General features: G+C 57.8%; 1 protein-coding gene across 1 annotated transcript in view; it reads right to left on the minus strand.

Moving 5' to 3' along the window:
* LOC140379595 (kinase D-interacting substrate of 220 kDa B-like) overlaps positions 1-11324 on the minus strand; it is a 219615-nt gene that overhangs the window by 39668 nt on the left and 168623 nt on the right. The window contains exons 23-24 of the mRNA XM_072464278.1: positions 9646-9797; positions 8261-8383 (exon numbers count right to left, since the gene is read on the minus strand). Of these exons, the coding sequence (XP_072320379.1) occupies positions 8261-8383; positions 9646-9797 (275 nt within the window). The remainder of the gene's footprint in view (positions 1-8260; positions 8384-9645; positions 9798-11324) is intronic.

Genomic DNA, 11324 nt, shown 5'->3' on the forward strand with positions numbered 1-11324 from the left:
TCAGAGGCGTGGACTAAAGGGCCTGAGAGGCGTGGACTAAAGGGCTTCAGAGGCGTGGACTAAAGGGCCTGAGAGGCGTGGACTAAAGGGCTTCAGAGGCGTGGACTAAAGGGCTTCAGAGGCGTGGACTAAAGGGCTTCAGAGGCGTGGACTAAAGGGCCTGAGAGGCGTGGACTAAAGGGCCTGAGAGGCGTGGACTAAAGGGCCTGAGAGGCGTGGACTAAAGGGCTTCAGAGGCGTGGACTAAAGGGCTTCAGAGGCGTGGACTAAAGGGCCTGAGAGGCGTGGACTAAAGGGCTTCAGAGGCGTGGACTAAAGGGCCTGAGAGGCGTGGACTAAAGGGCTTCAGAGGCGTGGACTAAAGGGCCTGAGAGGCGTGGACTAAAGGGCTTCAGAGGCGTGGACTAAAGAGTTTCAGAGGCGTGGACTAAAGGGCTTCAGAGGCGTGGACTAAAGGGCCTCAGAGGCGTGGACTAAAGGGTTTCAGAGGCGTGGACTAAAGGGTTTCAGAGGCGTGGACTAAAGGGCTTCAGAGGCGTGGACTAAAGGGCCTCAGAGGCGTGGACTAAAGGGCCTCAGAGGCGTGGACTAAAGGGTTTCAGAGGCGTGGACTAAAGGGCTTCAGAGGCGTGGACTAAAGGGCCTCAGAGGCGTGGACTAAAGGGCCTGAGAGGCGTGGACTAAAGGGCTTCAGAGGCGTGGACTAAAGGGCTTCAGAGGCGTGGACTAAAGGGCCTGAGAGGCGTGGACTGAAGGGCTTCAGAGGCGTGGACTAAAGGGCCTGAGAGGCGTGGACTAAAGGGCTTCAGAGGCGTGGACTAAAGGGCTTCAGAGGCGTGGACTAAAGGGCTTCAGAGGCGTGGACTAAAGGGCCTGAGAGGCGTGGACTAAAGGGCCTGAGAGGCGTGGACTAAAGGGCCTGAGAGGCGTGGACTGAAGGGCTTCAGAGGCGTGGACTAAAGGGCCTGAGAGGCGTGGACTAAAGGGCTTCAGAGGCGTGGACTAAAGGGCCTGAGAGGCGTGGACTAAAGGGCTTCAGAGGCGTGGACTAAAGGGCCTGAGAGGCGTGGACTAAAGGGCCTGAGAGGCGTGGACTAAAGGGCTTCAGAGGCGTGGACTAAAGGGCCTGAGAGGCGTGGACTAAAGGGCTTCAGAGGCGTGGACTAAAGGGCCTGAGAGGCGTGGACTAAAGGGCTTCAGAGGCGTGGACTAAAGGGCCTGAGAGGCGTGGACTAAAGGGCCTGAGAGGCGTGGACTAAAGGGCTTCAGAGGCGTGGACTAAAGGGCTTCAGAGGCGTGGACTAAAGGGCCTGAGAGGCGTGGACTAAAGGGCCTGAGAGGCGTGGACTAAAGGGCTTCAGAGGCGTGGACTAAAGGGCTTCAGAGGCGTGGACTAAAGGGCCTGAGAGGCGTGGACTAAAGGGCCTGAGAGGCGTGGACTAAAGGGCTTCAGAGGCGTGGACTAAAGAGTTTCAGAGGCGTGGACTAAAGGGCTTCAGAGGCGTGGACTAAAGGGCCTCAGAGGCGTGGACTAAAGGGTTTCAGAGGCGTGGACTAAAGGGTTTCAGAGGCGTGGACTAAAGGGCTTCAGAGGCGTGGACTAAAGGGCCTCAGAGGCGTGGACTAAAGGGCCTCAGAGGCGTGGACTAAAGGGCCTCAGAGGCGTGGACTAAAGGGTTTCAGAGGCGTGGACTAAAGGGCTTCAGAGGCGTGGACTAAAGGGCCTCAGAGGCGTGGACTAAAGGGCCTGAGAGGCGTGGACTAAAGGGCTTCAGAGGCGTGGACTAAAGGGCTTCAGAGGCGTGGACTAAAGGGCCTGAGAGGCGTGGACTGAAGGGCTTCAGAGGCGTGGACTAAAGGGCCTGAGAGGCGTGGACTAAAGGGCTTCAGAGGCGTGGACTAAAGGGCCTGAGAGGCGTGGACTAAAGGGCTTCAGAGGCGTGGACTAAAGGGCTTCAGAGGCGTGGACTAAAGGGCTTCAGAGGCGTGGACTAAAGGGCCTGAGAGGCGTGGACTAAAGGACCTGAGAGGCGTGGACTAAAGGGCCTGAGAGGCGTGGACTAAAGGGCTTCAGAGGCGTGGACTAAAGGGCTTCAGAGGCGTGGACTAAAGGGCCTGAGAGGCGTGTACTAAAGGGCTTCAGAGGCGTGGACTAAAGGGCCTGAGAGGCGTGGACTAAAGGGCTTCAGAGGCGTGGACTAAAGGGCCTGAGAGGCGTGGACTAAAGGGCTTCAGAGGCGTGGACTAAAGGGCCTGAGAGGCGTGGACTAAAGGGCCTGAGAGGCGTGGACTAAAGGGCTTCAGAGGCGTGGACTAAAGAGTTTCAGAGGCGTGGACTAAAGGGCTTCAGAGGCGTGGACTAAAGGGCCTCAGAGGCGTGGACTAAAGGGTTTCAGAGGCGTGGACTAAAGGGTTTCAGAGGCGTGGACTAAAGGGCTTCAGAGGCGTGGACTAAAGGGCCTCAGAGGCGTGGACTAAAGGGCCTCAGAGGCGTGGACTAAAGGGTTTCAGAGGCGTGGACTAAAGGGCTTCAGAGGCGTGGACTAAAGGGCCTCAGAGGCGTGGACTAAAGGGCCTGAGAGGCGTGGACTAAAGGGCTTCAGAGGCGTGGACTAAAGGGCTTCAGAGGCGTGGACTAAAGGGCCTGAGAGGCGTGGACTGAAGGGCTTCAGAGGCGTGGACTAAAGGGCCTGAGAGGCGTGGACTAAAGGGCTTCAGAGGCGTGGACTAAACGGCCTCAGAGGCGTGGACTAAAGGGCTTCAGAGGTGTGGACTAAAGGGCTTCAGAGGCGTGGACTAAAGGGCCTGAGAGGCGTGGACTAAAGGGCCTGAGAGGCGTGGACTAAAGGGCTTCAGAGGCGTGGACTAAAGGGCCTGAGAGGCGTGGACTAAAGGGCCTGAGAGGCGTGGACTAAAGGGTTTCAGAGGCGTGAAATAAAGGGCCTGAGAGGCGTGGACTAAAGAGTTTCAGAGGCGTGGACTAAAGGGCCTGAGAGGCGTGGACTAAAGGGCTTCAGAGGCGTGGACTAAAGGGCCTGAGAGGCGTGGACTAAAGGGCCTGAGAGGCGTGGACTAAAGGGCTTCAGAGGCGTGGACTAAAGGGCCTGAGAGGCGTGGACTAAAGGGCTTCAGAGGCGTGGACTAAAGAGTTTCAGAGGCGTGGACTAAAGGGCTTCAGAGGCGTGGACTAAAGGGCCTCAGAGGCGTGGACTAAAGGGTTTCAGAGGCGTGGACTAAAGGGTTTCAGAGGCGTGGACTAAAGGGCTTCAGAGGCGTGGACTAAAGGGCCTCAGAGGCGTGGACTAAAGGGCCTCAGAGGCGTGGACTAAAGGGTTTCAGAGGCGTGGACTAAAGGGCTTCAGAGGCGTGGACTAAAGGGCCTCAGAGGCGTGGACTAAAGGGCCTGAGAGGCGTGGACTAAAGGGCTTCAGAGGCGTGGACTAAAGGGCTTCAGAGGCGTGGACTAAAGGGCCTGAGAGGCGTGGACTGAAGGGCTTCAGAGGCGTGGACTAAAGGGCCTGAGAGGCGTGGACTAAAGGGCTTCAGAGGCGTGGACTAAAGGGCCTGAGAGGCGTGGACTAAAGGGCTTCAGAGGCGTGGACTAAAGGGCTTCAGAGGCGTGGACTAAAGGGCTTCAGAGGCGTGGACTAAAGGGCCTGAGAGGCGTGGACTAAAGGGCCTGAGAGGCGTGGACTAAAGGGCCTGAGAGGCGTGGACTAAAGGGCTTCAGAGGCGTGGACTAAAGGGCTTCAGAGGCGTGGACTAAAGGGCCTGAGAGGCGTGGACTAAAGGGCTTCAGAGGCGTGGACTAAAGGGCCTGAGAGGCGTGGACTAAAGGGCTTCAGAGGCGTGGACTAAAGGGCCTGAGAGGCGTGGACTAAAGGGCCTGAGAGGCGTGGACTAAAGGGCTTCAGAGGCGTGGACTAAAGAGTTTCAGAGGCGTGGACTAAAGGGCTTCAGAGGCGTGGACTAAAGGGCCTCAGAGGCGTGGACTAAAGGGTTTCAGAGGCGTGGACTAAAGGGCTTCAGAGGCGTGGACTAAAGGGCCTGAGAGGCGTGGACTAAAGGGCCTGAGAGGCGTGGACTAAAGGGCCTGAGAGGCGTGGACTAAAGGGCTTCAGAGGCGTGGACTAAAGGGCTTCAGAGGCGTGGACTAAAGGGCCTGAGAGGCGTGGACTAAAGGGCTTCAGAGGCGTGGACTAAAGGGCCTGAGAGGCGTGGACTAAAGGGCTTCAGAGGCGTGGACTAAAGGGCCTGAGAGGCGTGGACTAAAGGGCCTGAGAGGCGTGGACTAAAGGGCTTCAGAGGCGTGGACTAAAGAGTTTCAGAGGCGTGGACTAAAGGGCTTCAGAGGCGTGGACTAAAGGGCCTCAGAGGCGTGGACTAAAGGGTTTCAGAGGCGTGGACTAAAGGGTTTCAGAGGCGTGGACTAAAGGGCTTCAGAGGCGTGGACTAAAGGGCCTCAGAGGCGTGGACTAAAGGGCCTCAGAGGCGTGGACTAAAGGGTTTCAGAGGCGTGGACTAAAGGGCTTCAGAGGCGTGGACTAAAGGGCCTCAGAGGCGTGGACTAAAGGGCCTGAGAGGCGTGGACTAAAGGGCTTCAGAGGCGTGGACTAAAGGGCTTCAGAGGCGTGGACTAAAGGGCCTGAGAGGCGTGGACTGAAGGGCTTCAGAGGCGTGGACTAAAGGGCCTGAGAGGCGTGGACTAAAGGGCTTCAGAGGCGTGGACTAAAGGGCTTCAGAGGCGTGGACTAAAGGGCTTCAGAGGCGTGGACTAAAGGGCCTGAGAGGCGTGGACTAAAGGGCCTCAGAGGCGTGGACTAAAGGGTTTCAGAGGCGTGGACTAAAGGGCTTCAGAGGCGTGGACTAAAGGGCCTGAGAGGCGTGGACTGAAGGGCTTCAGAGGCGTGGACTAAAGGGCCTGAGAGGCGTGGACTAAAGGGCTTCAGAGGCGTGGACTAAAGGGCCTGAGAGGCGTGGACTAAAGGGCTTCAGAGGCGTGGACTAAAGGGCCTGAGAGGCGTGGACTAAAGGGCCTGAGAGGCGTGGACTAAAGGGCTTCAGAGGCGTGGACTAAAGGGCCTGAGAGGCGTGGACTAAAGGGCTTCAGAGGCGTGGACTAAAGGGCCTGAGAGGCGTGGACTAAAGGGCTTCAGAGGCGTGGACTAAAGGGCCTGAGAGGCGTGGACTAAAGGGCTTCAGAGGCGTGGACTAAAGGGCCTGAGAGGCGTGGACTAAAGGGCCTGAGAGGCGTGGACTAAAGGGTTTCAGAGGCGTGGACTAAAGGGCTTCAGAGGCGTGGACTAAAGGGCCTCAGAGGCGTGGACTAAAGGGCCTCAGAGGCGTGGACTAAAGGGTTTCAGAGGCGTGGACTAAAGGGCTTCAGAGGCGTGGACTAAAGGGCCTCAGAGGCGTGGACTAAAGGGCCTGAGAGGCGTGGACTAAAGGGCTTCAGAGGCGTGGACTAAAGGGCTTCAGAGGCGTGGACTAAAGGGCCTGAGAGGCGTGGACTGAAGGGCTTCAGAGGCGTGGACTAAAGGGCCTGAGAGGCGTGGACTAAAGGGCTTCAGAGGCGTGGACTAAAGGGCCTGAGAGGCGTGGACTAAAGGGCTTCAGAGGCGTGGACTAAAGGGCTTCAGAGGCGTGGACTAAAGGGCTTCAGAGGCGTGGACTAAAGGGCCTGAGAGGCGTGGACTAAAGGGCCTGAGAGGCGTGGACTAAAGGGCCTGAGAGGCGTGGACTAAAGGGCTTCAGAGGCGTGGACTAAAGGGCTTCAGAGGCGTGGACTAAAGGGCCTGAGAGGCGTGGACTAAAGGGCTTCAGAGGCGTGGACTAAAGGGCCTGAGAGGCGTGGACTAAAGGGCTTCAGAGGCGTGGACTAAAGGGCCTGAGAGGCGTGGACTAAAGGGCTTCAGAGGCGTGGACTAAAGGGCCTGAGAGGCGTGGACTAAAGGGCCTGAGAGGCGTGGACTAAAGGGCTTCAGAGGCGTGGACTAAAGAGTTTCAGAGGCGTGGACTAAAGGGCTTCAGAGGCGTGGACTAAAGGGCCTCAGAGGCGTGGACTAAAGGGTTTCAGAGGCGTGGACTAAAGGGTTTCAGAGGCGTGGACTAAAGGGCTTCAGAGGCGTGGACTAAAGGGCCTCAGAGGCGTGGACTAAAGGGCCTCAGAGGCGTGGACTAAAGGGTTTCAGAGGCGTGGACTAAAGGGCTTCAGAGGCGTGGACTAAAGGGCCTCAGAGGCGTGGACTAAAGGGCCTGAGAGGCGTGGACTAAAGGGCTTCAGAGGCGTGGACTAAAGGGCTTCAGAGGCGTGGACTAAAGGGCCTGAGAGGCGTGGACTGAAGGGCTTCAGAGGCGTGGACTAAAGGGCCTGAGAGGCGTGGACTAAAGGGCTTCAGAGGCGTGGACTAAAGGGCTTCAGAGGCGTGGACTAAAGGGCTTCAGAGGCGTGGACTAAAGGGCCTGAGAGGCGTGGACTAAAGGGCCTGAGAGGCGTGGACTAAAGGGCCTGAGAGGCGTGGACTGAAGGGCTTCAGAGGCGTGGACTAAAGGGCCTGAGAGGCGTGGACTAAAGGGCTTCAGAGGCGTGGACTAAAGGGCCTGAGAGGCGTGGACTAAAGGGCTTCAGAGGCGTGGACTAAAGGGCCTGAGAGGCGTGGACTAAAGGGCCTGAGAGGCGTGGACTAAAGGGCTTCAGAGGCGTGGACTAAAGGGCCTGAGAGGCGTGGACTAAAGGGCTTCAGAGGCGTGGACTAAAGGGCCTGAGAGGCGTGGACTAAAGGGCTTCAGAGGCGTGGACTAAAGGGCCTGAGAGGCGTGGACTAAAGGGCTTCAGAGGCGTGGACTAAAGGGCTTCAGAGGCGTGGACTAAAGGGCTTCAGAGGCGTGGACTATAGGGCCTGAGAGGCGTGGACTAAAGGGCCTGAGAGGCGTGGACTAAAGGGCCTGAGAGGCGTGGACTAAAGGGCTTCAGAGGCGTGGACTAAAGGGCTTCAGAGGCGTGGACTAAAGGGCTTCAGAAGCGTGGACTAAAGGGCTTCAGAGGCGTGGACTAAAGGGCTTCAGAGGCGTGGACTAAAGGGCCTGAGAGGCGTGGACTAAAGGGCTTCAGAGGCATGGACTAAAGGGCTTGAGAGGCGTGGACTAAAGGGCTTCAGAGGCGTGGACTAAAGGGCCTGAGAGGCGTGGACTAAAGGGCTTCAGAGGCGTGGACTAAAGGGCCTGAGAGGCGTGGACTAAAGGGCCTGAGAGGCGTGGACTGAAGGGCTTCAGAGGCGTGGACTAAAGGGCCTGAGAGGCGTGGACTAAAGGGCTTCAGAGGCGTGGACTAAACGGCCTCAGAGGCGTGGGCTAAAGGGCTTCAGAGGCGTGGACTAAAGGGCTTCAGAGTCGTGGACTAAAGGGCCTGAGAGGCGTGGACTAAAGGGCCTGAGAGGCGTGGACTAAAGGGCTTCAGAGGCGTGGACTAAAGGGCCTGAGAGGCGTGGACTAAAGGGCTTCAGAGGCGTGAAATAAAGGGCCTGAGAGGCGTGGACTAAAGGGCTTCAGAGGCGTGGACTAAAGGGTTTCAGAGGCGTGGACTAAAGGGCTTCAGAGGCGTGGACTAAAGGGCCTGAGAGGCGTGGACTAAAGGGCTTCAGAGGCGTGAAATAAAGGGCCTGAGAGGCGTGGACTAAAGAGTTTCAGAGGCGTGGACTAAAGGGCCTGAGAGGCGTGGACTAAAGGGCTTCAGAGGCGTGGACTAAAGGGTTTCAGAGGCGTGGACTAAAGGGCTTCAGAGGCGTGGACTAAAGGGCCTCAGAGGCGTGGACTAAAGGGCCTGAGAGGCGTGGACTAAAGGGCCTGAGAGGCGTGGACTAAAGGGCTTCAGAGGCGTGGACTAAAGGGCCTGAGAGGCGTGGACTAAAGGGCTTCAGAGGCGTGGACTAAAGGGCCTGAGAGGCGTGGACTGAAGGGCTTCAGAGGCGTGGACTAAAGGGCCTGAGAGGCGTGGACTAAAGGGCTTCAGAGGCGTGGACTAAAGGGTTTCAGAGGCGTGGACTAAAGGGCTTCAGAGGCGTGGACTAAAGGGCCTGAGAGGCGTGGACTGAAGGGCTTCAGAGGCGTGGACTAAAGGGCCTGAGAGGCGTGGACTGAAGGGCTTCAGAGGCGTGGACTAAAGGGCTTCAGAGGAGTGGACTAAATGTAAAATTTGAGTCCACGTCAACAGTCACTTAGAGTTCTTTAGTTCTTTGGAGTTCTTTAGTTCTGTGGTACTCACGCAGTCCCAGCTCGGTCCAGGGCTGTAGCTGAACCTCGGAGGAGCAGACGGGAACGAGCAGGTGAAGGGCGTGGCCACAAGGGGGCGTGGCACAGCGTAAAGGTGATGAGGAGGGAAATACGGCTGAACCACAAACCAACAAATGAACGGAACAAAATCAAATGAACGGAACAAAATCAAATGAACGGAACAAAATCAAATGAACGGAACAAAATCATAAGTTACAGATGCCAAACCAAGAGGGAGATGAAGTCCAATAAACCAACACAAAGAATGAATGTGAAGGACAAGAGGACATCACCGTCTCATCGTCCAATCACACGTCTCTGTCCAGGAACTCACCTGAGCCAGGGGAGGAGCCAGGGGAGGAGCCAGGGGAGGGGTCAGGGGAGGGGTCAGGGGAGGAGCCAGGGGAGGGGTCAGGGGAGGAGCCAGGGGAGGGGTCAGGGGAGGAGGCGACTGGGGAGGGTTACATGGAACTCTAACAAAACTAAAAGTGACAAAATGCAGCTAAAGTAACAAAAAGGTGATTAAAGTGAGAGGAAGGAAGCGTCTGGGGAGGGGGAGACTCACCCTGTTGTAGAACAGGTGAAGCGTCTGGGGAGGGGGAGACTCTGGGTGAAGTGTCTGGGGAGAGGGAGACTCACTCTGTTGTAGATGAGGTGAAGCGTCTGGGGAGGGGGAGACTCACTTTGTTGTAGTAGGGGTGCTGTGGAAGCGTCTGGGGAGGGGGAGACTCACTCTGTTGTAGAAGGGGTGCTGTGGAAGCGTCTGGGGAGGGGGAGACTCACTCTGTTGTAGAAGCGTCTGGGGAGGGGGAGACTCACTCTGTTGTAGTAGGGGTGCTGTGGAAGCGTCTGGGGAGAGGGAGACTCACTCTGTTGTAGAAGCGTCTGGGGAGAGGGAGACTCACTCTGTTGTAGTAGGGGTGCTGTGGAAGCGTCTGGGGAGGGGGAGACTCACTCTGTTGTAGAAGCGTCTGGGGAGAGGGAGACTCACTCTGTTGTAGTAGGGGTGCTGTGGAAGCGTCTGGGGAGGGGGAGACTCACTCTGTTGTAGAAGCGTCTGGGGAGAGGGAGACTCACTCTGTTGTAGTAGGGGTGTTGTGGAAGCGTCTGGGGAGGGGGAGACTCACTCTGTTGTAGAAGGGGTGCTGTGGAAGCGTCTGGGGAGGGGGAGACTCACTCTGTTGTAGAAGGGGTGCTGTGGAAGCGTCTGGGGAGGGGGAGACTCACTCTGTTGTAGAAGGGGTGCTGTGGAAGCGTCTGGGGAGAGGGAGACTCACTCTGTTGTAGTAGGGGTGCTGTGGAAGCGTCTGGGGAGAGGGAGACTCACTCTGTTGTAGTAGGGGTGCTGTGGAAGCGTCTGGGGAGAGGGAGACTCACTCTGTTGTAGTAGGGGTGCTGTGGGCCTGTAATACCGCTGTAGGACGCAGAGGGCGACAGAGACACTTGGCTGTAGATGGAGGTCGGTCTGGGATCGATCTGAGCGAACGACGGACCTGAAGCGGCGACCTGCTCCCGAGCAGCACGAACATCTGAGCCAATCAGAGAGAGAGAGGAGTGAGAGCCAATCAGAGAGAGAGAGGAGTGAGAGCCAATCAGAGAGAGAGAGAGGAGATTTGACAAAAGACTAAATTTTTACTCAAATAATTCTCAAACTGACATTTTGTGGACGGGGCCCGGCCGGGCACAGCCCGAAGGAGCGACGTGGGGCCGCCCTCCCGTGGGCCCACCACCCGCAGGAGGATCCATAAGGGGCCGGTGCAGAGAGATCTGGGCGGCAGTCGACGGCAGGGGCCTCGACGACCAGACTAACTCTGGGGACATGGAATGTCCCCTCGCTGGGGGAGGAGCCTGAGCTTGTGCGGGAGGTTGAGCGATATCGACTAGATATAGTCGGCCTCACCTCCAGCACAGTTTGGGTTCTGGAACCATCTCCTCCAGAGGGACTGGACGCTCCACTTCTCTGGTGTTGCCCGCGGGGAGAGGCGGGGCTGGTGTGGGCGGGGCTGGTGTGGACTTATAGCCCCTCAGCTCAGCCGCCACGTGTTGGAGTTTACCCCAGTGAACGAGTGGGTCGCGTCCCTCCGCCTTCGGGTGGGGGACAGGTCTCTCACTGTTGTGGCGGCCTACGGGCCGAACAGCAGTGCAGAGTACCCGGCCTTCTTGGAGTCCTTGGGAGGGGAACTGGACAGTGCACCGACCGGGGATTCCGTTGTTCTACTGGGGGACTTCAACGCCCACGTGGGCAATGACAGTGACACATGGAGAGGGGTGATCGATCACAGGATCTCATCTCTGCTGTTTGCAGACGATGTTGTCCTGATGGCTCCATCAAACCCAGACCTGCAGCTGCACTGGGACGGTTTGAGCCGAGTGTGAAGCGGCTGGGATGAGAATCAGCTCCAAATCCGAGGTCATGGTTCTCGACCGGAAAAAGGTGACTTGTCCTCTCCAGGTGGGTGGGGAGTCCTTGCCCCAAGTGGATGAGTTCAAGTATCTCGGGGTCTTGTTCACGAGTGAGGGAAGGATGGAGCATGAGATCGACAGGCGGATCGGTGCAGCGGCTGCAGTGATGCAGTCGCTGCATCGACCGTTGTGGTGAAGAGGGAGCTGAGTCCAAAGACAAAGCTCTCTATTTACCGGTCGCTCTACGTTCTGACCTCACCTATGGTCATGAGCTTTGGGTAGTGACCGAAAGAACAAGATCGCGGATACAAGCGGTCGAAATAAGTTTCCTCCGCCGTGTGGTTGGGCGCTCCCTTAGAGATAAGGTGAGGAGCTTGGCCACACGGGGGGAGCTCGGAGTAGAGCCGCTGCTCCTCCAGCTGAGGTGGCAGCATCTCTTCCGGATGCCTCCTGGGCGCCTCCCTCGGGAAGAGGCCCCGGGGAAGACCCAGGACACACTGGAGAGACTATGTCTCTCGGCTGGCCTGGGAACGCCTCGGGATCCCCCCGGAGGAGTTAGAGGAAGTGTCTGGGGAGATAGAAGTCTGGGAGTCCCTGCTCAGACTGCTGCCCCCGCGACCCGGCCACGGATAAAGCGGCAGAAGATGGATGGA

The sequence above is a fragment of the Eucyclogobius newberryi genome, unplaced genomic scaffold, assembly GCF_026437365.1.
Source record: "Eucyclogobius newberryi isolate DKJ021-1_F unplaced genomic scaffold, fEucNew1.0.hap1 SCAF_43, whole genome shotgun sequence".
In the NCBI taxonomy this organism is placed as follows: Eukaryota; Metazoa; Chordata; class Actinopteri; order Gobiiformes; family Gobiidae; genus Eucyclogobius; species Eucyclogobius newberryi.